At 42.8% G+C, this 27,123-nt stretch overlaps 2 protein-coding genes across 8 annotated transcripts; one reads left to right on the plus strand and one right to left on the minus strand.

The window, feature by feature from the left end:
* Positions 1-6,248: 6,248 nt before the first annotated feature.
* LOC123510157 (DNA topoisomerase 2-binding protein 1-like) lies at positions 6,249-18,156 on the minus strand. Its single transcript, XM_045265024.1, has 19 exons — positions 17,793-18,156; positions 17,083-17,195; positions 16,748-16,884; positions 16,183-16,423; positions 15,161-15,371; positions 14,715-14,936; positions 14,316-14,450; positions 13,962-14,156; positions 13,291-13,620; positions 12,794-12,996; positions 11,924-12,069; positions 11,258-11,505; positions 10,952-11,083; positions 8,819-9,769; positions 8,293-8,435; positions 7,832-8,188; positions 7,344-7,585; positions 6,934-7,140; positions 6,249-6,794 (listed from the first exon to the last, which is right to left on the minus strand). The coding sequence occupies exons 2-19, from the start codon at positions 17,182-17,184 to the stop codon at positions 6,752-6,754; spliced, it is 4,245 nt and encodes a 1,414-aa protein (XP_045120959.1). The 5' UTR covers positions 17,185-17,195; positions 17,793-18,156; the 3' UTR covers positions 6,249-6,751.
* A 713-nt stretch (positions 18,157-18,869) lies between these two features.
* LOC123510189 (methionine--tRNA ligase, mitochondrial-like) lies at positions 18,870-26,442 on the plus strand. 7 transcript variants are annotated; one of them, XM_045265077.1, is made up of 3 exons: positions 18,961-18,975; positions 19,229-19,281; positions 23,656-26,442. In XM_045265077.1, the coding sequence occupies exon 3, from the start codon at positions 24,613-24,615 to the stop codon at positions 26,323-26,325; it is 1,713 nt and encodes a 570-aa protein (XP_045121012.1). In that variant the 5' UTR covers positions 18,961-18,975; positions 19,229-19,281; positions 23,656-24,612; the 3' UTR covers positions 26,326-26,442. The 7 variants fall into 7 exon arrangements, with proteins under 7 accessions (XP_045121014.1, XP_045121017.1, XP_045121012.1 ...); XM_045265079.1 differs by lacking the exon at positions 19,229-19,281 and having other exon boundaries at positions 18,870-18,975; XM_045265082.1 differs by lacking the exon at positions 19,229-19,281 and having other exon boundaries at positions 18,871-18,975; positions 24,403-26,442.
* The last annotated feature ends 681 nt before the right edge of the window (positions 26,443-27,123 follow it).

Consider the following 27,123-nt stretch of genomic DNA (forward strand, 5'->3'; position numbering starts at 1 on the left):
ATTCATTATATCACTAAACCATAAAAACATAACTGAAAATCTCTGAAACTAACTAGATGCCTTTTAAAACGCTAACGACAAGCCTGGGTGGAGCGCGCCAGATGATCACGTGTTGCAAATAGTGCCATTCCCTGCCGTGACAGTTAAAGAGCTTCCTTGATCTAATTGTAACGGGTGTGTGACTAATTGTTATAGATGCTTACAGATAAAACTCAGCTCTATCATTAGCCTACACTAAGTTACGCTAATTCTACACCCCCCCCCCCGCACTGCTACAAATTAAGCTTATCAGTGAACCTACCATAATATTTTGCTACTATCCGTGGAAAATATCCTAAACCGTATGCAAGTGTATAAGAAAAAAAGTTGTATTAAAAACCATTATCTCCAAGCATGTAACTACTACACGGCCATGCTATTGTAGTTTTTAACCTCTTAAGTACCATGACGGGTTTCCCTATTAATTTTGTTTACAATTTGGTGACTGTACAACTTCAGAAACTTATGTGAGGTATTAAAATAATGAAGACTATGGCCATTAATCTCCTGATCCCCATAGACCCTTCCTAATGTCAATAAAATGGTATAAAGAACACTAATCGTACACATATATCAAGGTAAAAATGTCCCAGTACTAAATGGATTAATTGTTCCCTGCTCGAAAACTAACTTCACCTTTGTTTCCCACTTCACGTGATGCTGAATTTCCTTGATCTAATTGTAATGGATCGATCAGTGCTAAAATATCATTATCTCTCCCCTTTCTCCTTTGCCCTCCCTTCCCGGATTTCCAAGAAAAGAATACAGTCACAGTCACAAGGTTTCTTTTCCTTGGGTGTATCAGCACACTCATTAAAGTGAAGGCTATCTTAATGGCCTCTCAAGATTACAGAGATAAGAGACTGTCTGACTTACGGCTGGCAGTGACGTATGTTCTTTGTATCTAGGGGCAATTAAATCTATAAATTAATATTCTACGTTAAGCTTAAGGTATATGCGCTACTGTTAGTGCTCTTTACTCTTTTAAATTGATAACTTCTCTCTTTCATTCTCTATACTGCGGTAGCACAGCATATTCTCTACATGGACTGACGTATTATTATTATCATTATTATTATTATTATTATTATTATTATTATTATTATTGCCATTATAATTATTACTTATTTTAATCATAACATCCTTCATTCAACGGGTTCTAAGTGATGTTAACTGCTTTCTTTCGGTTTTCACCAAAGAGGATCTATGTAGCATTTGAAAAGCGTTTAAGAATAGAAGGCTGAGTGGAAGAATAGATAATGATAGATAAATACATAAACCAATATAAATGCTTATGTGGGTGCGTATTCTTGTGATGTTGAAATAGGGTCAAAAGTCTGAACATGTGACAGCTCTCCCCCTTATCCAGTCTGTACAGTAGTCAGACACTCTCCTCCACCCTCGATCCTCCTCCCCCTTCCCCCCTCCTTCGATCCCCCCCATCTCTCTCTCTCTCTCTCTCTCTCTCTCACACACACACACACACACACACTCTCTCTGTACCTTCTATGGTTTCTCTATAAAAGGCCTCATGACTCCCCATGGCTGGCTCCTCTTTGTTATGCTCACCCACTGCCTCACGTACTAAGATATACTGTACTGACTTAATAATTGTTTATGTAGTTTTTTTTTTAGATAGATTATATGAGCACTCAGATAGATTGCCAGACAGGAGGGAATGTGACCTTTCTTACTGTAGATCTTGGTTTCTTCATATTCTACACTTACACACTCACATTTCTCATGCTGCGCTGTACCTATACCAGGGTTTCGACTTTCAAAGAAATTTGTGCTACAGAAGGAAATCTTAAAGGAAATGTAAAAATCTAGAGAAATCGAAGGAAATCCAGATTGTCAAGGATTTTTTTTTCTAAGGAGACAATCATTAACATATGTATGTATGTATGTATGTACTTATGTAGCCTATACCTTTATATGTACTTATATACAATAAATTTTTCATAATAACACACTCAGAAGACCCAAACACACGCCGATCACGGCTCCCACACACCCAAATCATTAAAAGAAATCCAAAACACACTGAAAACACCGCATAACAACTTAAATACCCCAAAACACACTTAGCACTCACTAGAAATACGCAATATACAATATCACCCCAATATCACTACGAAACACCCTAGACACAACCAAACCAATTCAAACACTCAAAACAACGTCTCAAAATACCAAGAAACACACTCAAAACCCACTAGAAACATATCAAAATCAGTCCTACACACAACCACCACTCCTCCCACACACCCAAACTACTTAAAATACTCAAATCTATCCCAAGACACACTCAAAATGCCACGCAGCACTTCAAAATGCTCCCAAACACACAAAATTTATTACAAACACCCAATATACACCAAAACTACCCCATACACAACCAAACACAACCAAAAGACTCCTCACACGCACCTAAACCACTTACACGAAACCAAAATACACTCAAAACACTATACAACACCTCAAAATGCTCCCAAGCACACCCAAATACTCAAACACCTCCACATCACACTTAAGATACGTAAAATACACCTAAAACATCCAATATACACTGAAAATACACAAAATGCATGCAAAACACATTTATAATACTTAGAAACTCTGGTACAGTACCAAACACACTTAAAACACCCTAAAATTTTAATATACTCCAAAATATATTATAAAGAACGGCAAGATTACAAGGGAGACTTACCTAAATATTGTGGCTTGGCTCCTCCTACACTTCCGCTTTCTTTTCTCCTTTCTTCTTCATTCCTCTGCTTTATCTCTTCCCTTTTCTTTCTTCTGTTACTTCCATCTACACGCCTTGAGCCTAGAAACATCAAAACACTTAGAAAACATTAGATATTAAACAAAATATTGAGGAAGTGGAGGGAGACTTAAATATTGTGGCTTGACTGCTGCTCCTCTTCGTCCTCCCTTTCTCCTCATTCTCCTTTCTTTACCCTTCTACTATTACTCTTTACACACCTGAGTCCAGAAACACATGAAAACACGTAGAAATCACTAGATATTAGGCAAAATATTGACGAACTGGGGGAGCTGGAAAAGAGGCGCCAGCCCGGGGTTATGATGAGTCACTACCTTGGCTGTGACGTCACCAGAGAGCGGGAACAGCGGTAACTCAGCTAAATTACGCAAATAATTTTAAAAATGACCTGTAGAAAAAACGAAGCCACGACCAAATGCTTGATATTTTATGACTTGATAAATACTTTAACTAATAACCAAAACATCAAAACATCTCCAGCCTAACTAGTTTAAAATAAAATTCTAAATTAAGCATGCTAAATGTAAAAATACATTTTCACCATAACACTGCTAAAACGTCTTGTAAACTCCAGCCATTTTCACTTGGCGAGTATTTTAACACATTTTACATAGTCTGAGCTATCTTTCAAAACATTCTACAGCAAGTTAGACCGTGAACAAGAAACGTGAACAAATAAAAGAATAAAATACAGAATTCACGGTTAACAAAATTAAGCAGTACTTCAAAGTCCATATATTTGACTTGATAGATTGATTTGACACTTAAAAGAGTATAAGCGATTCTATGATATCATAAAGGCCCAGTTATAGCTTGAAATACAAAATCTCTAAATGGAGTTTTGAAAATTTTGACCGTAAGGAAGACATTTATTTTCACCATAAAACACCACTAAAAGCCATATATTTACCGGACAGAGACGCGGAAATCACTTCAAAAGCAACGAAATATTTATGGAAACCATAAAAACATGCCATGGAAGCGCAATATTATCGTTAGGATATATATGAAAAAAGTATTGGAACCGCCTGAAGGGAAGGGGCGGGAGGCCGGGTGGGGTGGCACCAGTGGCGGCAATATGAATGGAGTAGCTGGGCGTCATGTTGCCTGTCCTCTCATCACGGCAAAATTCAGCCACATAGGTAATATTTGGCCACGAGATGTGAAAGCTAGAGTATTGGCTACATTCTGTGACATGTTTGGCCTGCAGTAAGTGAAAAGAAACAAACAACAAAATGTCTCTAAACTGCTCGTTATACCTATCACCTTTTCAATATCTGGGTAATTTCGAACTGTTTTCACTCTCATGTGTAAAGGAAACCTAGAAATAAGTGAATGGCCTCAAACATACCTTAAATGAATGAAGGTGAAGCAGTGGAGGGCTGTGGTGAAGGTGGTGGTGTTGTCTTGGCTGGCACTGCTTGTCTTGGCGCTTGGTGCTTCATGTTCTGGCTGTGTTTACCAGTGTTTTGGGTATATGTGAGTGTGTTTTGAGTATGTATGGCTGTGTGTGTGGCAAGACTACACACAATGTTCATCAACACTAAACAGTAAACACAACATTCCACACTCACCACCACCGACACTACTGCCACTCTCTGACAGATTGACCCGCAGGCAGGGCTGCCAAACACTACACATGAAAAATGGACATATGCCTCCAAAAAAGGACAGCACAACAAAAAGTGTGTGTATTATATATATATATATATATATATATATATATATATATATATATATATATATATATATATATATATATATATATATATATATGTGTGTGTGTGTGTGTGTGTGTTAAGGTATATGTTTAAAAGTGTATAACAGCAGAGAGAGAGAGAGAGAGAGAGAGAGAGAGAGAGAGAGAGAGAGAGAGAGAGAGAACCTGCAGGGTTATAATATGAAGTTTAGCAACATTTAGGCCAAGTAGCTAGTACACCTATAAATTTCTACATACCTGTAATTTTAATGTTCAATCGTGAGAATTTCTTCGAAGGAATCTCCTTCATCTGAAGCTACTGAGGTACTTGCAGCCTGTTCGTCTACCTGTACATGTACCTACTGTTCCACTTGCTACCTTCTCTGTGCTGCGGTACATCTGGCTTGTGAAAAGTGCTTGCATTTTCTCAGTGACTGAAGTTACGACAGCAGATTTCTTTGCTGTGTAAGTGCGTCCGAACTCTTAAAATAACATATAACATAACATAAATAATAGGATAACAAAGGGCCACCAGGGCCCATCTAGGTTATCCTGTATCAGTCGCACAGCGACCTCGTCATCAGTACTTAAGCGACCTCGTCCTAGATTCAAGACAACTAGTGCTTAATCTGTTTCTGGCCTTAGTTTTTACATTAGTGACATGTGAGAATACCCTTTCAACAAAGGCTGTACTTAAAGGAATGCAGTATGAGTTCAGTGGAATAATCGCAAGTTCTTGGTAACACTTCTCTCCAACTGCATTCTTAGAACATGTGTCCAAAACTTAACTGGATCTGTTGGTATTTTTGAGCTAGGAAACTCTGCTCCTCAATCAATCAATCAATCAATAAATTTTGCTCAAAAAAAAGGACAGAAAAGGACAGATTTTGACTGTCCTTTTTTTCAAGAAAACTAAAGGACAAACAGGATCAAAAAAAGGACAGACTGTCCTTAAAAGGACAAACATGGCAACCCTACCCGCAGGCCGCAGTCACAAGTGTTTGACATGGCAGTACGCAAGATGCATTAGACTAAGTCTAATACATCTTGGCAGTACGTGCCTTTGGTATGATAACTATCTATTATTAAATATGTTATCAATGAGATACTATACATATGCAAATATCAGATTAATTTACTGGTAATTGTGACATATTTCTTTTCCTTATCTTGCCCAGCAATGGTTATTTGTCAATGCAGTAACTTACAGCGAGTGTTTTCATCTCCCATGGGAAGAGAGAGAAAAAAAAAAAAGTGTTTTAATGATAAACTACGAAATTTCTTTCAATTTCCATTTCTATCACCTCTGTCCTTGATATAAGAGTATTTTGAATAATATACAAGGATGAAATATACTTCCTTGCCTCCCCACTACTCATCTTTTACAAGACAATCCATTCACTTCCCATCGCCTCGCCTACCAACTAATGTCATTCCATTGGTACCACACACACCATCTAACTAAAACTAACAATGCAGTTCCCTTAACCCCTTCAATATTGGGACATTTTTACCTCGAGATTTGTATATAAATAGACCATTCTATTGACATTAGGAAGGGTCTATGGAGGTCAGAAGAATCATGGCCACAGTCTTCACTATTTTGACCCCCCACATGAGTTTCTGAGGCAGTTTAAAATCCCCCAATAGTAACCAGAATAATGAGTCATGGTACTCAAGGGGTTAAAAGCCACCATATTTATTACACAATGACAGAAAACACAATGATTAAAAATCCTTTATTGTATTTTTTGTCTTCAGTAAAAAATATACACATATATCATCTATGCAAAGATCTCCAAACAATACCATCCAGGCAACATCTGTCTTGTTATAGTCTCTATCTGGTCAACAGTGGCTTACAATAAGAATAAAAGATAAATGATTCCCATCTGAACTCTGTCATGCAGCTGGACAATTATTGGTATGTCCAGTGCCTGTCCATTCAACACATTGTTATAACTATTGCTACAACAACAAGGCCACTAATGTTAAAGGCCTGGCCTGTTGGTCAAATATTCTTTCACTTAAAGCTTAATGTTTTTTTGTATCATATGAAACTTCTCATAGTATGCACAACATTCTCTCTTTGTAACTGTTCCCAAACACCTTACTTGTGACTTAAAAGACACAAATATTTAACATAAAAGTGTAAAACAAATACTGCGACCTGAGTAGTGAAGAGTTTGGAGTCACCTGACTTGTGCCATCGGTCTTGAGGATCACTCTCTTCGCAGTCGCTTCACACCACTCTGGTTGTGACCACTGTAAAAAAACACCAGTTTTTTTTATTTTTTTTTATTCTATTTGCCTGCAGTGCAATCTGATGAGCAAAGATATAACATTTCTCTGTTCCATTAAAATAATGATATGATAAGCAACACAAACTATTCCCAACCCTTACCTCATGGAGAGCAACAAGTCTTTGTACTGAGAGATGTAGTGGTCCTCCTCTTCAGGCAGCGGATCCATGATCAGGTAGTTGTTGATAAAGATGGGTTTGAGGCATGGGATTCCCCTCCCCACGAAGGCCTCAATGTCCACCTTCTCTGTGGTCTTGTCCATCTCAACAAAGAAGTGCGTGATGCCCTGCAAGTCCCCGTATGGAGGGCTAAGAAGACAATAAGGTATTACTTGCCATTCAGGTGACTATAAAACAAGGCCACCTCAGAATAGTAAAACCAGTGTAATCACAATCCAATCAAAAGAATAATCAGCTTTGACTTTATAACACTACAAAAAGCAAAGTATAACCAGCAAGCAGAAAAATGAAGAATAGCTTTCAAAAAGAGTGTGAGTCTTGATGTGACTTGCCTGGCCGTCACCACCTCTCCCCCGCCGGCCTTGATCATGCGGGTGAAGGCTCCCACCCGGTCCTTGCTGGAGAGCACGAGGGCCACCATGTGCTGGAAGGGCTGCTGGCACATGCGACCATCTGACCCATTGATGGCACACCTCCAGCGCCAGGCAGCCTTGGCAAGCTGGACACGTGTGTTCTCTGGCTGGAGTGGAGGCAGGTGCTGGGCTGCTGGATTTCCCCATGCATACAGCTCCTCCTAAACCATTTAAAGATACTACTATATAATGCACCAGTTCTTAATATCTCTACACCATTCACACTATCCTGCCTGGTCTAGCCTATGACCATAAAATTTTATTTCCACAGTAATTCTACCTTTCACATCCAAGAAAAAATTAATTCATATGAACAGAATATGAACTTTCATTCTAAAGGAATACACCATGACCTTCATCTGTCACTGCCTCTGAGGAGGATGAGAAACAACAGTTTTCCTGCCCACCTGGAGGAAGTGTCCCTCCTGGAAGGAGTGGTCCAGGTACGAGTCGTGCAACACCCACTTGCCGGAAGCAATGGCAGCCAGCGTCCTCTCTGAGCGGGACAGTGTCTCAGCCACCAGGTGGGTGATCTCTGGGTTAAAGGTGGGGCCGAGGGTGATGGTGGCGCCCAGTTCCTGCACTATTTTGCTGTAGTGTTGTCGCTTCTCCTCAGACATCCCAACCAACACAAACACAGGTGTCAAACTGCTAGAAGGCTTGTTCACCATTTCAAGAAGTTCATTACAGGCAGGTGCTGCCTTCTCTTTAACTTTCTCATGTCTCACTTTGTCCTCTTCTTTAGTTTCTTCCTCTACACTCTCCTAAAACAAAACTATTATTAAGCATGTAGTAAGTAAAAAACTGATAATATTGAATAAACCTACACACAGTCATCCACAGACACCAACAACCTAAGCTGCCTCACCTGCTGGTCTTGGTCCTGGTTCTGTTCCATCATGTCTTCAGTGCTTCCACCAAGCTGATTCCACAGGTGAAGTCTTGCCTCACGCTCCACAGGGTCCTCCCAGGTGATGCCTGTGCTTTGGGACTCAGGTTCTTCTCCAGAAACTGTGAGAGCATGAGACAGAAAAATGACTGTAGTGCTAATCTCTACGGAAGGATCTGTATGTAATGTATATCATCCGTATGAAGAACTATACCAACTCAGGGTTGAAGATAGTTTGAAGAAGACCAGAGGGAAGATTGGAAAGACCTGGAGAGGTGGCACATGGATACATGACATGGACAAGCATAGAAGAGATTGTCTACAACATTACGAAGTTTAATAAGCTATCCAAACACACAAGGGAAGAAAGGACCTTAAATAAGAATGTGAGGATGATGAAATAGAAGTTTTGTTATACACTCATAGATGGAAGGCATTATCTAAAATAAACATGGCACAAGCAGCAAGAAATGTGGAATGAAGTCAACTGTACACACACACTTACTTGGCTGTGTCTCAATATCAACATGTCTTGCAGCAGTAGGTCGGCACCACTCTCCTGGGGGTTTGGTCCTTCCTCTCCCTACACCACTCCTCTTCCCACTCACTTGGGCCAGTGCTCCTATCTCCTCCAGCTGCTTGGACAGTTTTTCTTTCTCCTGATCTGATTCACTCTCTGGTTTACTCTCCAGCTGCTGCTGCTGCTTCTCCTGCTGCTGTGAAGATTCCTCCTCCACCTCCTCTCCTTCCTCTGGATACTTCCTCTTCAGACTGTTTTTGCTCTTGGGGGACCTCATGCCCCCAGTAAGAGGCAAGCTCATGTTGGGGTTGTATGTGTGAGGAAACAACTCCTCATCCACTCTTATTCCTTTCTCCTGGCACAGCCACAGCCAATCGGGGGACACAACAATCTTCCCATCTTGCTTGGCCCTACGGAACTCCTTGTTGAGGTCATTAGAGCGCCCCTGGAAGAGGAAGTGGGTGACCTCCAGACCATAACTGTGCAAGAATTGGCCATCCAGCTCAGTCACCACCTGGTCCATCTCCTTCCACTGGTCTATGAACTTACGAGAGGAACAAACCACCACTCCTTTCAGTGGCCCATCACATTTTTCCTCCTCTGTCTGTTCTTTCCTGTTCTGTGAGTTTGTTTCCTGACTCTCCTGTGCAGTGGAGACCTGTGACCTGCCCTCCTGCAGCTGCAACGGTGTTTTCCTCTTGTATTTCCTCATCGTCTCCTTGATGTCTTCGTAAAACTTTCTATAGAATTCCCTGCCTGGAGTTTCAGTGGAGATAGCAGGTGGTGGTGGTGGAGAGGTGCTGAAGGAGTCACTGATCTCCCTCACCTTACTTCTGGTGGTGGATGACAGCTTGGGCAGGTCTGGTCTGGAGGCAGGCATGGAGGGCTCAGTATTTTTCTCATTGTGGTTTGTTGATAGCCGTGGGACTGTGTGTACTGGATTAAAAAGAGAAAAACAAGGTTACTTTATACTCTGCCTTCTGTCAACTCTACTTTCTAACAACTGTACACATAACACTTCTATCTTTCCTCAATGAACCACTCCATACCTGCAAAGATAATTATAGGCAACCCCAGATTAACGAACGTTCACACAACGAAATTTCGCTACAATTAACTTTCACTACCATCTGCTTGTTTAACGAACACCAAACTCGCTTTAATGAAATTTTTTCCAAGTTTGAAAGCCCCACTGTATCACGCAAGCCGACAGGCTTTTGAATACACCAGCGCCTCTCGTGGATAACACGTGCACCACTCACTCCCCCTATTCTTCCCACTCTTAGTTCAAAACAAAAACAGGGTCCAGCACCAGATTGTCATCTCATGCTCAACAAGCCATCAAAAAGCCCTGCAATCAGCCCTGCAATGTCGCGTAGCGTTGCTAAGAAGAAAAGGAAGTCTCTTACTCTCAAAGTGAAGCTGAATATTATTCACTGACACAAGAGAGGCGAGAAAACTAATAGTATTGCTCGCCACCATGGCTTGACTCCATCTACTGTCTCTACTATTTTCAAGTCAGCAGACTCTATTAAGAAGGCTGGTGAGACCATATCTTCCTTGCAAGCTAAAAGAACACTTGAACTCGTGACTCTGCAATGGATAAAATGGGAAGTCTTGTGGAAATGTGGTACATAAGTTTTGTATGCGGTACAATGATGCGCCCTTTGTTTACATTCCACAAGTTGCCAACTAGCATCTTTCCCGATCCACTCTCTCTCCCTTCATAAATTTAAGCAAGCATCTTTCCCGATCCACTCTCCCTCCCTTCATAAATTTAAGATCATCAACATTATAAAGTTACTTAAATACATACATTAGTGTACATTATAATGACTTAGTCTTAAATTAAACTGCTTAAATGTTTAACTTCATAATTTTTACTTTCATTAAACCTTTTACTGTATTATGATGCACTCTTGCTTTGTTTACTCTCAATGAAAGTTTAAGTCTGGGGTCAAACTTGTTATAATTGGTTCGCTCAATGAAAATTCGCTTAACGAACATTTTTTTAGGAACGTAACCCGTTTGTTAAGCAGGGGTTGCCTGTATTGGTAAGGCAAGCATGATGCATCATTTATAATTTCAATCATCAAGAAGTAAGGTGAAGGCACACACTTTCTGCAACAGTGTGAGCTCGCAGCAAGCAGTCAGGTGATGGAGTGCGGGAACCAGAACTATTGCTCCTTCTGGTGTCCGGTGATGGTGGCTCTCTTCCATTCTCCACCTGTTTCCTCTCCAGCATGGCACCTTGAATGAAACATTAATTCAAGGGTGACTCAGGTAAATGAGATGAGTTAAATGAAAGACTACAGATAAAAGTACATTAGTCCTTTAAGAAAAATAGAAGAAATGATAATTTTTTCAACATGTATTCCAGTCAGCCTTAAGTCTTAACATGCAATAACCTTCTTAATCTCTCACCTAAATGATCCCTAAAAATCTTCTTCTTATCCACTTTACGGCAATCAGATTGGTCCACAGCAAAGTCTGCCTCAGGCACCTTCCTGGCTACCCTGGAGCACTCGATGAGCCAGTCAGCAGAAACAGACGGCACACCCCACTTCTTGGCTGCCTGGTATTTGTTTCCAGTGGGCTTGGGACAGACCAGGTGTGTGGAGGATACTATGCCCTTGTCTGGCTTGGGCTTCTTGGCAAACATTTCTTGGCTCCTGCAGTGGACATGAGGTGGTCATGCACCTTAATATCTCATTATATTTACTGCTATATCACAATGTACTAACTGCAAAACCTTCACATTTTAGTCTTCAAAGTAAACGTTCCTTCTCTTACACAACTAACCACATAAAACACATAGAGTGCCATACTTAAGTAAAATAAATATACAAACTAAAAATACCAACCAAGAAGGCAAATATGAAAGACAAGTTTACATCTAATGTTGAACTCAGGTAGTGTGGGTCTGTGCCTGAACAGAGGTAGGTAGCTAAACTTATCCCACATGTTTTCTCACATATCTGTCATCACCATCCCCATACATATGTATCCTTACCCTTTCCTCTCTCCCCATGTATTACAGTTAAAAAAGAAGCATATTCACACCGCTAAGGTCCCTGTTGAGGCCATTACCGTGCGCCAAGGAGGGTTGCCAGGTTCTCTAAGAAGAGTCTCTCATTCTTGGTGTAGGTGGAGATGGTGATACAACACTCCTCCAGGGGATAAGCATCCCCCGGCAGGATGAGAGGCACATGGTAGTACTCCACAGGAAGAAGCCTCTGTTCACCAGTAAACATTATTTGAGTTACATTGGTGTGGTGGTGGAGTATGGCAGAATGCATGTGGGTAGTGATTAGTGTGTGTGTGTGTGTATTTTAGTTTGTTTGATCTGTTACAGTCTCTGACGAGACAGCCAGACGTTATCCTACGGAACGAGCTCAGAGCTCATTATTTCCGATCTTCGGATAGGTCTGAGACCAGGCACACACCACACACGGGGACAACAAGGTCACAACTCCTTGATTTACATCCCGTACCTACTCACTGCTAGGTGAACAGGGGCTACACGTGAAAGGAGACACACCCAAATATCTCTACCCGGTCGGGGAATCAAACCCCGGTCCTCTGGCTTGTGAAGCCAGCGCTCTAACCACTGAGCTACCGTGTGTGTGTGTGTGTGTGTGTGTGTGTGTGTGTGTGTGTGTGTGTGTGTGTGTGTGTGTGTGTGTGTGTGTGTGTGTGTGTGAGTAAAGTTGATGTGCTATGCAGGAGAGGAAAATTGTGAGGCCTGGAAGTGTGATGAATCAAAAAGTACCGAGAAAAAAAAATAAATAAATAACACACAAAATAAGATAAAACACTAAAAGAATAAATAAATACAATACACAAATATAAATATAATCAACATATGTAAACACCAATAAACACAACAAAAGATTATGAAAAGAAGTAAAAACCTAGAAAATGTGATCTGGAAAGACACAGAGAAGAGAGATGCCTCACCTTTGCATTAACACAGTCCTCCAGGAAGTAATGGGACACCACTTCCTCTGTCTTAGGGTGGCACTGGCCCTCCGGAGTGACCAGGGAGTAGTGCACAGGGCCGGGGTAACTCAAAGTTACCACCTGGCCCCCTGCATCCTCCACCATCTCTGTCAGTGTCTCCTCCAGCTCCTCCGAATATCCAGACACCGTGAATGTTTTGTCTGAAGGGAACAAAAGCAAGTGAAAATATAAAAACAAGGAGAAAACTAAATATACTGAGTTCGTCTCCCCAAAAAAAGACAAGACAAGGCAAAGAACCTTCACATTCACACTCATTCATGCCACAATTAACTTCAAAAGACAGAACATGACAAGACTGACTCGATTGTATAAGGAACATAAACAAACAAGCAAGAACACACACCCTAATATCATCTCACCTCCAGAATCTCTGTCAACAAGAACAAGTATCCTAAGTCACTGGAAAACATGGGTACCTCACACCACCAACTCACTCAAGAATATCCTGGTGACCCGCTGATCCTGGGAGTCACTGGGAGCTGTACTGGGGGTTAAATTTGCATTGCTGGTGTGTCCTGGCTTCAAGTATTGCCTTAGCACATCATCCTCCTCCAGGGACCCTTCAGGATTGGTGTGGGAGGTGGCGGAGTGCTGGGGTCGCTTTACCTCTTCCACCACTGCCTCCTCCTCCAGTGGGTGGGTGAATTGTGACTCATCTGCAGGCCGTCTCAGCTTGATGCTCTCTGTGACCCATCGGCCATACACCAAATGAGGCCTAGTGCTCCATTCCCTCACCAGGCTCAGGTGCTCCTCCACGGGTTTACCTGTGTGTATGGAGGAGTAATGAAGTGGATGTAGGTGTGTGGGAGGAGTAGTGAGATGGGGATTGGACTGGTGCAGCAACATGGATCAGAAGACAGAGAAAGTATGAAAGATAGAAAAAAAAAACCAAGAGAATTTATCAGGAAACTGGACAAAACAATGAAGTATGATCTTAGTAAAGTGAAGAAGCATGAAGAACAATAGAGAAAGAAAACACACACAAAAAAAAAAAAAAAAAAGACAACTGGGGAAGAAAGAAGCAATGAGGCAATCAGGGGTATAGACATTAACACACATCACCAAGACACAACCAACCAAAAACTCAAGAGCTGCCGAGCCTCACCAATAACCATGTGGGACACCGCCTCAGTCAGCTGGTTGAACCTCGTCGCGCCACCAAAGTTGAGGACGCGCCGCAGCTTCTCCAGGTGTGTATTGGTGAAGCCTGAGAGAAAGATCTTGCAGCCATCAAGGAAGAGGCCGGCCCGCTGTGCTTCCTGCAGGTCCAGGTTCTCCACAGCTTCAAGTCCAAGGTTCACTAGAGAGAGGTTACATATATATATCTCACAGGGATGCTAATACTCAAAGAAATAACTCATGTAATTGTTGTTTAAGGAAAGATGATGCATTGAGTGTTTAAAAATTATCTCTTTCTCTTTAATGCCTTCCTGCTGCTACTGACACATATATGGCTCACCTTCCTTAGATAATGTCTGCTTCCTCTCCTTGGACACTGTCTCATTTGCATCTGCTGCTGTTTCATCCACGCTGGTCTTGAGCAGTGCACTCTCACCGTTGATGGCACTGCACTGAGACACTTCTGGGGGCAGCGCTGTGAGGATGGCACATTCAGTGAATACAACACCAAGATTAAGTTACTCATGGTAGCAAGAATCACAATTACAAATGTCTACAGGAGCCAGGAAAAATTGTAGTTTGTCATATATGCCTTGATCATTTAAAGACTATACTGAGTTGCTAAATTGAAATTGTGGATGCTACTAATTATTTTAGCACAAGCAATCCAAATACAAAACTGAGCCTTTCTCATGCCAGTTTCATTTAGTAAATGCAAAATACACCTCGCAATGCTTACTGGTGTTTGCCTGACTGCTGACTGGTGTGGAGAGCTTCTGCTTCTTCACCTCGTAGCCTTCCATGGTGAGTGCATGGCCGCGCTGCACCGAGTCATAGATCCAGTCTTGGGTCAGGCACTTGATTCGCCACTTGCATGCATGTGAGTATTTTTCACCCTCAGGAGCAGACACAATGAGGACGGAGGTTTTGGACATTTCTAGCATGGCAGAGTATGTCCCACCTGCAGCCAAAGATCACAAATAACACAATGCTTGCCATCCATAGCCATGACAGACAGGCAATTCAATACTCACCCAAACAATGAAGATAAGAATTAATAACATAAGAGAGAGAGAGAGAGAGAGAGAGAGAGAGAGAGAGAGAGAGAGAGAGAGAGAGAGAGAGAGAGAGAGAGAGAGAGAGAGAGAGAGAGAGAGAGAGAGACGAAAATCTTCACATCCTCACCATTCTCCTCAATAATTCCCTTGAGAGTAAGTTTGGTGGCTCGGTCCAGCTGAGAGACACACACCACCATGCCATGAAGCACTGGACATGTGTGGGAGAGGAAGCGTTCATCCGTGGCCATGATGTGCTGAGTGTGGTCCTTCACCACGGCCTGCCACACTGCATACACCCACTCCCCAGTCATGATGGGGATCTCCTGCTCCACTCCCACCTGCCACACACAAGAAATGATGGGAAACTCAAACACTGTATTTGTAAAGGACCAAAAGACTATGGAGACCAATATCTAAGGTTGAGTAAAACAGTGAGGATCTTATGAGGATAGAAGTACGAGATACAACACACAGACTGGAAAGACAGTAGCAAAACATGTAATAATAACTGAAAAGGATTGACAGAATCACACAAAACAGAAAATTCTCCTTCAAAACATGTTAAGGCTTAATGTGCTTAACTGGAACAACAAGCTAAGAGATACACACACACACATGAACAATTACACTTCCAAGCTGAAAACAAAGACTAGATTCTATAACATAAAAAATCAAACTATAACATTAATCCCTTCAATACTGAGATGCATATTTACCTTAATTTTAGGGTATGATTAGACAATTTAATTTGCGTTAGGAAAGGTCTATGGAGGTCAAAAGGTTAATGGCCAGAATCTGTACTATTCTAATCCCAACATACATTTCTGAAGCTGTATAAAATTGTCAAAATAGTAACCAATGAATATGAAAATGCATCTTGGTAAGAAAGAGATTAACCCCTTCAGTACCATGACGTTTTTCTATATTTATTTCACTTGCTATTTGGTGATTTTATACAGCTTCAGAAACTTATGTAGAAGATTGGAACAATGAAGATTATAGCCATTAATCATCTGACCTCCATAGACCCTTCTTAATGCAAATAAAATTGTCTAATCACTCCCAAACTCATGGTAAAAATGCATCCAAGCACTGAAGGGGTTAAATATAATAATATCCACCAACTCTTACCTATGGCTATTAACTCACCTGGTATTTCTTGCTGCCCACCTCATTAGCCACCAGGTGGGTGACTCCGAGGTGATAGTCAGCCGAGTAGATGCCAGCCATGCGCTCCACAAGGGTCTTCAGCTCATCCTTCTTGGCATTCGAGAACCCGGTGGTGGTGATCACGAGGCCCAGCATGGCTATATTGTGGATCGGGGATGGCAGCTGTGGGATGGCCTCCTGGCGGTGCAGGCAGGACAAGATGCACCGCGGCCCCACAGTGCTGGTAAAAGATATGTGTTTTAACTCATTTTGGTTTAATGCAGACATACTGATTTAGTCATGTGTGTTATTTGATTGGTTACATTTATAATTTTACTCATAGAAGACACTCATTTAGTGCACTGTCTCACCATGCAATAATTTATCATTCCCTCGTATTTATCTTTTCAAGTTTTCCTAACACACAAATATAAGGTGTTATGTATTCAAAATAAAAACAAAAACAAGAGAAAATGACAGGCCACAGAATGGGATGACAAGAAACTTAAAGGGAAAATATAATCTATCCTACAATACACAAAACTGGCATCACCTGAATACTCACACACACTTGAAGCCCGAGGTGAGATGCACAAAGGCCTTGCCCTCAAACGGATCACAGACAAACACATCCTGCTTGGCGGGGCGCAGCTGCAGGCACTTGTCAGCCGAGATCCACTTGGACTTAAATTTTTCACATGCCTGGAAATAATGCTGAGTTTTACAGGAGTGACACAAAGAGTGGGTGTGTGTGCTGAGGTGCTGGGGAGGGTCTGGTCATGTATAGGGATGGTTAACTGTTTTTTGCAAGAGAATCGGTAAACCAGACCCAAGCCATCATGTTCTCAGTTCATGCTTAGCATAATTTTTTATTTCAATGCCCTGGCAGTGATGCAGCACCTCATAAGCAGAGAGGAGGCAAGAGGAGGAGGTCCCCTCAGCCGGCCGCACAAAATACAGGTTCACGTTCTTGTCCTGTGAGCATATGCTGGCCTCCATCATGCCCTGGGGAACTGTAAGGGAGCAGAAAGTCAGCATATATGAAAAATATCAGGAAGCACAAACTGGCAAGGTATTTAAAGTAATGGTCCAGTATAGCTCTGCCTCCTTGTTTTATGCCATTTTTTTTCTTCCAGACCTTCACAAAACCCATTCTATACATATCACAATATAGTGTAACGTGGCAGGAAAACCATCAAAAGTTCTGCAGGATTGAAAGCTGTTTTCACATAGTATTAAAGCAGGATATGTCATGTTACGTCAATTTATATATTTTATTGAATCCAATCTTAACTTACTGACAAATTTATAGATTCATAGATTAAATATTTCTTTAACCAAGCTAACTACCATATAAAACCTACTTAATTTTCCAAGTAAAATTGACTCAGACCTGACCTTGCTGGCAGGACTGACACTGTGACCTCTGTCACAAGCACATGACTTACTTATGCGGGTTTATGAACTAAACATAATTATTCATGCTACTTAACTCTTCTGTGTGACATTTGCACATGAGTCAGTTCTCTCTACCCTCAGTGACATAATGGCATCACAATGTGGTAGTGGAATGAGTAAATCTACCTAGACATCTCAATCTTAACACCAACCTTGGAAACTGCATGAGTAGACGAGTCGGAGTCTGTCTTAACACTAATGCCAGCCAAGGATACTAAGCTCTTTCATCTTCATGTGTTACCACCTGCTGGGCCGCCGCGGTACACAGGCTACACGTGCCCTATGGTGCAGCCTGGGAGCCTTACACGTTTCTTCTTTCTTCAGAAGATATACAGCTTCATTGAGGGGAAGTGGGGGGTGGATGGATGAATGAATAACAGTATTTGGGTAGCCACAGACGACGCGGCCTCCAATAACATCAGCTGATAGGGTGGCGGGACTTCAGCTTGGCGGGAGGAGGCGCAGGGCGGATGGCCCGGGCGGGAGGCGCCACACTGCCACCCTGCCCCATACCCATCACCCAGGGCAGACTCGGTTCCCTGTACAGACAAGAGTGGCTGTTGCATTTATAATAAAAAGAAGGGCATTCTACAAAGAATGAGACGCCATGTATCTCCCACCATGCCAGAGGGTACGTCTGAGATTTTGGTGATATGTTGACAATAAAAATGTCGTCTAGATTGAAATAATAGACAGTGTAAAATGAAGGGACTGATGAGTCGCTGACACCTACGATGACCTCTCTCTTCTAATTTTCATAGCCATAGCTACTCAATGCTGTAAGCTTTATTTCCTGGGCGTTATTTAGATAGTTATGGAGACTGTACAAGATAAAAATACTGAACGTTCATGGCATGAGTAATGAATACTGAGTAGCAATTGCTTGGCCTGCACGCAGCCACTGAGGGCCCAGATGGCATTATATGCTAGAGTCTAAACCCTATAGGCAGACCTAGCATGAATTCAAGGCTTATTGAAGTCATTGATGCAAATAGGAGAATCAGGGACCACCTCATTATAAATTAACGAAAATTTGTTATCAAAGACATCAGCCATGGATTGAGAATCAATAATGATCTGATCAGCGAAGATCGACTGTCTGTCAACTTTCTTGTTCCTTATATGAGTAAAACAGTTTAATATTATGCTGAAGGTAACCTATTAAGTATACTTCATATATAATTAATCGATTGAGCTCTTTGGAGCGCGGGACCCAGACCGAGCCCCAATGGGCGCTGAGCCGAGTGGAATAATGCGTCTACATACCTGTGCAGTCGTATTTTCCGCCTTTTCCCCCGTCCCACCTGCCATCCAGTCCCATCGTCCGTCAGCCTGGTAAATAAGACACTAATGAACCACCAGGTATTTCAAGTAACAACTGTCACGGTGGATAAATATGAATAGTTAGGAAAAGATTGTGTGTGTTTGCATTTCATTATCTTGTTTATTTTGTATCATTCACCTGAAGGAGCAACAATGAAGGTAATCTGGAACTGAACACTGATTTACATGCCCATATCGTGTTCCATTCAGTTAATCTATTCTTTTTTGGGTACATTCATCTTGCACGTTTCGGTCTGTTGTGAAGACGTGAGGGCGAGGCTGTGAGGGTGAAGTAAACAAACCCACGTCGAGCTGAAGGTGAGGGTGGTCAGCCGGCTTTCAAGACGCATGACCGACTCTCCCCACTGCCCCTGGTGCCCTACACAGCCTGACACCCCAGAACACCTGCTCCTGCACTGCCCTCGTCACCACTCACACCGTGTGGACCTCCTTAACATAACATAAATAATAGGATAACAAGGCCACCAGGGCCCATCTAGGTTATCCTGTACCAGTCGCACAGCGACCTCATCATCAGTACTTAAAGATACACTTACAAGTACACAATACATTATATACTGATTATAAATATTTGGCCCATTAACAGGGCTAAGTCCTGCAGCGAAATCCTCTACAATCTGTGATCCCCATCATGTCTTGTTTAACTATAGTAAATTTCTTATAAAAACTATCATGCAGCGCTATACATAATTATAAATCTAATAAATTTAAGTGCTTATCTAATCTGTTTTTAAACATTGTCAAACTAGTGCTATTTACAACCTTCTCTGGCAATGCATTTCAGAAGTCTACCACCCTATGACTAAAGAAATATTTTCTTATATCTAACCTGCAGCCTTGCTTTCTAATCTTCCTGCCATGATTTCTAGTCCTATTTCCCTCCTCTAAGGTAAAGAAAGATCTCACATCTATGTAGTTTGTATCTGAGAACATTTTAAATAACTCTATCATATCCCTCTTATACATCTCCTCTCAAATGAAAACATGTTTAATTCCTTTAATCTATCTCTATACTCCAGGCGCTTTAATGCTGGTATCATCCTAGTTGCTCTTCTCTGAACTGCTTCTAACATGTTGATATCCTGCCTATAATGGGGTGACCAGGCCTGTATGCAATACTCTAAATGGGGCCTAACATAGGAATTATATAAGCTACGCACCACTTCCTTACTTTTATAACTAACATTTCTATTTATAAAACCCAGGATCCTATTTGCCCTATTTCTTGCTTCTAAACATTGCTTTGAAAATTTCATAGTCCTGTCTATCACTACTCCTAAATCCTTTCCTTCCTCTACTGCCTCTAGCCAACATCCCTCCATCTCATAGTTAAAGTTTGTGTTGTCTTTACCTAAATGCATAACCTGACACTTTTAGAATTAAACTCCATCTGCCACCTGTCTGCCCATGCTATCAGCCTGTCCAGGTCTCGTTGTATTCTGTAATTGTCCTTTTCACCCTGTACTGCACATGCTATCTTAGTATCATCTGCAAACTTTGATACTTTGCTACTAATTCCTATATCTAAATCGTTAATGTACACCAAGAAAAGAAGAGGTCCTAGCACTGATCCTTGGGGTACCCACTAACCACTTCCTTCCACTCAGACATTGCCCCATTTAATACTACTCTCTGTTTCCTATCAGAAAGCCATTCACTAATCCAATCAACTAACCTACCCCTATCCCATGTAGTCTCAATTTGTACACTAGCCTCCTATGCGGTACCTTATCAAACGCCTTGCTAAAATCTAGATATATAACATCTATGCTATTTCCATCATCTAACTCCTTGGTAATATATTCTAAGATATCGAGCAAATTTGTAAGACAGGACCTCCCTGATCTAAAGCCATGTTGGGTATCTCTAATTAATCTATTCTCATTTAAATGCTCCCAAATACTACCCTTAATGATTTTCTCTAGTATCTTACATACTATACTAGTTAAACTGATCGGTCTATAATTATTCGCATCATCCTTCCTACCTTTTTAAATATTGGAGTAACATTAGCTAACTTCCAGTCCTGAGGTATCTCAGCAAACCTAAGTGATCTTTCAAAGATTAACTTAAGTGCTTCAGAAATACTGTCTACACCCTCCCTAAGTACTCTGGCATGTAGCTCATCAGGACCACTAGCTTTCCTATCGTCTAGTTCAAGAATAAATTTCCTAATAATTCCCGGTTTTATATCAATATTTTCTAAAGCTCTTAAACTACTCGTCGCACTGTTTGTAACAGGATTTCCTATTCTTTCCTAGTAAATACTGAAGAAAATTGTTCATTCAATAATTCTACTATGTCTTCATTTTGATCCACTACTACACCATCTTTTCTGAGTGGTCCAATCCTATCCTTATTTCTTTTATCACTGACCTTGTAATAACTATATAATTTTTGGGATCTTTACTCCCAGCTCTAGCTAGTTTTATCTCTGCCTGCCTTTTACTTTTTTTATAACCTTACTCAAATCATCCCTGACCTGTCTGTACCTAATCAAATCTACATCTTCCCACTTTTCTGCAACTCTCTATATGCCCTTCTTCTCTCTGATCTGGCTACCTATCTCATGAGTCCACCATAATGGCTTCCTGTTTCTCTGCCTTATATCTTTGTAAGGGATACACTGCATCACTATACCCTTTACTACAACCTTAAAAATATCCCACATCTCCTGTGCAGTTTTATTTCCAAAACTATCTTCCCAGTTTACCTCTCCTAATAACTGACGTAACCTACCATAATTGCCTTTCTGATAGTTTGGGACTCTAGTCTTATTCACTATATTATCCCTACTGGAATTAATGATAAATCTAATTATATGATGGTCACTGTTTGCTAAAGTCTCTCCTACCTCAACTTCCTTTAAACAATGCTCAATATTTGTTAGTACTATGTCTAAAACCTTCCTCCCCCTAGTAGGTTTATCTACCATCTGCACTAAATAGTTATCCTGAAAACTTTCCATAAACTTATTTTCACTAGCATCTCCTACCATCCTCTCCCAGTTTACTGACTTAAGATTAAAATCCCCTAAGATAATTGTCTGACTAGTACACCCCCTATTTATCTCATCTACCATAAGGTTGTCTACATCTGCTGACTGGTTAGGTGGTCTATAAAAGCTCCTACTCTAATAACCTTACTTTTGTTTACTCTAACATCCAGCCATAAGGACTCTACTCTGTTATCTACCTTAATACCATTAACCTGACTGGAAATGAAGGATTTTTTTACATAAATAACTACTCCTCCACCTATCCTACCAATTCTCTGGTGTAAATACATAATGTATCCATCTACTTCATATTCTTTCCTATTTTCCCTAAACTTTTCCTCATTTACCCATGCCTCTGTGACACATACAACATCTAAGTCCTCCTCAACTATATAACTAGATAACTCGTCCTTCTTGTTCCTAAGACTCCTGGCATTTACATAAAAACATTTAAGTCCTGCTACCTTCCTAGATGCTGTCTCCTTATTTGGAATCCTAATCTTATTCTCTCCTATTTGCACCTGGAAATCTTTCCTAATCTTTTCACTATCTCTGTTTATCCTATCTAATTTATGTCTAACATCTTTCTTCTGGAATGCATTTGCTACCTCACCCCTACACTCCATCCCAACTCCCCTCCAGACATCCACTCAGCACATCCACACCCTTCCTACTCAGATGCACACCATCCCTAGCATACAAATCCCTTCGCCCATAGAACCTATCCCATACATCCACAAAGCTGACACCCACATCCTTACACATCCCTTTTACCCGATCATTCACACCAATGGCTCTAGACAACCATTCCTGCTAACATACACACGAGGCAAGATTCCTGACACTACACACCTCCTACCACTCTCCCTTATCTTGCCTAACATTTCCCGAAATCTTGCCACTAACTCCTCCGACCCACCTGCTCTGACATCGTTCCCACCTACGTGCAAAACTACTACACCCTCCCTCTCCATCCCCCCAACCCTCTTCTGCACCTCCTCACTCACTGCCTTCACACCTGCACCAGGCATACACACGTTCGTCCTCCTATCCCTGTCTTTCCCACAGAAAGTGCTATCTAAGTACCTAACCTGAGAGTCACCCACCACACACACCTGAGGTGTGCTAGGCACAACCCTCCTCCTCCTCTCCTCTACCCCCTTCTCTCTCCTTTCACTCACCACAACCACTTCATTCACTCCACTCTCCTCCTCCCCCTCCAACAAACTGAACCTATTTTCACACTCAACAGGTTTAGTCCTATCCTCCCTAACTGCCTCCGCTTTCCTTCCCTTCGCAACCTGCCATCTCTACCCATCCTGACTACTATCTTTCCCAGTCTGGCTCGCCTGCTCCCTCTTCCCCACTCTGGTCTTCCCGACAGAGGGCCAAGCCACCCTGTCGCCCTCAGAAGGTCCAACCTTCGGCCTAACACTGATCTCCTGCCTAATTTTTTCCACTGCCTCCCCAAGCCTCTTAACCTCCTCCTTCAACTCAAAGATGAGAACTTCGTTCGCACTTTTCCCCTCACTTAGCTTTCTCATTTCTTCTCGCAATTCTCGATGCTCGAAAGAACTAAATTCTCGCTCTTGAGCCTACACACCATACACTCAGAAAAGTCAACGACCTTCCTGTCATGCCCTTCACTCACTGTCTGCAATTCACCCTCACAGGCCAACACTGACTGACCTCCTGGGTGGCTGCACAAATACCACTCAGGCTTTCAAGACTCTCAACCTCACCAGGACCTTCCTACACAAAACCACTCAACTCCACTGCATATAGCCTGAACACCTCACCACCACATACTGGACTTTTGGGGCACTAGGACACACACAGCCTGCACGGCCCCAACAAACCCCCAAGAAGAAGAAGAAGAAGGCCGGGGCGCCTCTTGGTGGGGAGTGCGCCTCTTTATGGTGTCTGGGCTCAAATATTCCTGTTATACCCACCCCGGGTTGTGTGTCATGTGTTGAAAGTAGCCTTTAGCACGGGTGTTAGTGTTCTAGGTGCCCCAGCACACCAGCGGGAAGGGTGGCCAAGGGAGCTGTCAGGATAGTGAAATGTGTATTGCATTAGGTTAGGTTAGACAGGGTAATTGTTTATTATAAGTCTGTTCCTTCTTACTTCATCCTTCATCCAAATCCCTCAAGCAAGCTTAGGGACCTGGTTGGAAAGCAGGGTTGTAGCGAAGGGAAACCAAATTTTGATGTTTATGAAAAGTCTAAGGATGAGATGCAATATTTTTTAAAACTATACCTTAACTAATCTCACCAAGGGCTTAAGGACACTAACCTAACCTAACCTATCTAGGGGCAGAGCTTAAGGTGTTGGTATAGTTCCATAGCACAGCCTATTGAGTGAATTGTGAACTTTTGAGTTGAGAAAAACTGATATTAATTTAGAAATGATTTTTTCAGCAGTGTAAATGAAAATCTTTGTGAAATGTGAGGCATTGGTAGTGGTGATAACATTAAAAAGTATTGTAAGACAAAATACTGTGTTGTGTGCTGACAAAACAGTTCGGAGATAATGATAAAGCTTGCCTTGTAATGTGTGTGTGTGTGCAGCAAGGCATCCTTACTAAACAGTGGGCTCAGTGATCACAGAGCTCTAGTGCTGTGGTGAGCATGGCAGCGGGGCGGTGGCTACTGCACCACCGTGTGGCCAGGAGACTTGGTTCCACGGCACTGGGCACCAGAGTCCCAGCGAGGACAGCAGCTAGTACCAGCGATGAGAGAGGTGCAGGTGGAAGCAAGGGGCCAGGAGGCTTCTTTATTACCACCCCAATCTTTTATGTCAATGACCGGCCACATATAGGCCACCTGTATTCAGCGCTGCTGGCTGATGCAGCGTGTCGTTTTCAGCAGCTGCAGGGAGTGGTGAGGGAACACACCCTTTTCTGCACAGGTACTGATGAACATGGACTAAAGATCCAGCGGTCGGCAGAGGCTGGTGGGTGTGAGGTGCAGGCGTTTTGTGATGCTGTTTCTCATGATTTCCGTTCGTTGTTTGTGTCTGCTGACGTGAGCTTCACAGACTTTGTGCGAACCAGCGAGCAGAGGCACTGTGCCACAGTGCATCGGGTGTTCCAGGCGCTGGCTGATGGTGGGCATCTGTACCAGGGTCGCTATGAGGGCTGGTACTGCCTGGCAGATGAGGCTTTCCTGGGGGAGGGCCAGGTGAGGGAGGAGCAGCTCCCCAGTGGACAGACTGCCACAGTGAGTGCCGAGAGTGGCAGGCTGGTGGAGTGGCACAGCGAGGACAACTACATGTTCCGCATGTCGGCCTTCCGTGATGAGCTGCTGTGCTGGCTGAGGGCTGAGGGGCGGGTGCGGCCACGCCACTTCCAGCACCAACTGGAGCAGTGGGTGTCTGAGGAGCTGCCAGACCTATCGGTGTCCCGGCCCAGGGAACGGGTGCCCTGGGGGGTACCAGTGCCTGGCGATGAGGGCCACACCATATATGTGTGGGTGGATGCCTTGGCCAACTACTTGACAGCAGCAGGTGGGTTCCCCACACCCAAGCCTTGGCCGCCAGATGTGCATGTGCTGGGCAAAGACATCCTGCGGTTCCATGGGCTGTGCTGGCCGGCACTGCTGCTGGCACTGGGCCTGGAGCTGCCCCGAGCACTACTGTGCCATGGCCATTGGACTATTGGTGGCCAGAAGATGAGCAAGTCGCTGGGTAACGTGGTGGACCCCCGGCAGGCGGCGGCCCAGTACACCATGGGTGGCCTGCGCTACCTACTGCTGCGGGGCGGTGCTCCCCATGCCGACAGCCCCTGGGGTGGTGCTGTGGCTGGCCATCTCCTCAATGCTGAGTTAGCCGACACACTTGGTAACCTGCTGAACCGCTGCACTGCCCCTGCCCTCAATCCCAAGGGCTGTGTGCCTCCCCTAGACGTTGGCCTGCTGGAGTCGTCGCCGTGTGGCTTGCAGCTGGCCAAGCACCTTGCAACCCTACCTGACACTATTGCCCATCACTATGCAGACTTTAATTTCCACCACGGAATAGAGGCCACCATGGGGGCTGTGCGGCAAGCCAATGCCTTTGTGCAGGAGGAGCAGCCATGGGTGCTGGCCAAGGACCCTGCCAGCACGCCCCGCCTGGAGCTGGTGCTGCGGCTGTCCTTTGAGGTGCTGCGTGTGGCGGGTGTGGCGCTGCTGCCCGTGGTGCCAGAGCTGTCAACACGGCTGCTGGACTGTCTAGGCGTCCCACCGGCCCTCAGAACCTGGTCCAGTCTGTCCCTTGGGTTCACCAAGCCTGACCAAGAATACCTCAGCACCTCCTTCACCCTGGGGCTGCGACACAAGCTGTTCCCCAAGCTCAAGTTGCAGTAGTGGTGGGTGTGTTGGGGAGACATGGTGCACAGACTATGACTGTGTGTTGTGTTGGCCTGGTGCCTGCACTGGTGTGTACACTAAAGGGTTCTGTCAAAGTAAAGAGCAATCACTTCACTCTCTGGCTTTCCTTTCCACTTTGTGTGTGTGTGTGTGTGTGTGTGTGTGTGTGTGTGTGTGTGTGTGTGTGTGTAATTCACCGCAGCCGCCTGCTGGTCACCCAGCCAGTCTTCCCCATTACGGAGTGAGCTCAGAGCTCATAGACCGATCTTCGGGTAGGACTGATGTGTGTGTGTGTGTGTGTGTGCGCATGGTTAAACTTAAGTTAGCATCAAGAATGAAGTCATTTATTATGTTAAGGAATACTGGTTACTACTACGATTAATTATTTAGGAAAAATCAATCAACATAAAAATAGTAAGAGGATGGAGTGTCTGGGAAGCCAGGCATTATAATGAATATATATATATATATATATATATATATATATATATATATATATATATATATATATATATATATATATATATATATATATATATATATATATATATATATATATATATATATATATATATACACACACACACACACACACACACACACACACACACACACATACATAAATACATACATACATACATACATGAAGGTATTGGGAAGGAAAGTTTGACTGAAGGTGAATGGGGAGTTATAATAGTCTCTCCTTTGATATCCAGCCTCAAAATGGTCGCCTTAACTCCCGAGACTTAACAGTTGGCGCTTGAACAGTAGAAAGTTAGGGGATGGTGGAGAGAA

Source organism: Portunus trituberculatus, chromosome 28 (assembly GCF_017591435.1).
Source record: "Portunus trituberculatus isolate SZX2019 chromosome 28, ASM1759143v1, whole genome shotgun sequence".
In the NCBI taxonomy this organism is placed as follows: Eukaryota; Metazoa; Arthropoda; class Malacostraca; order Decapoda; family Portunidae; genus Portunus; species Portunus trituberculatus.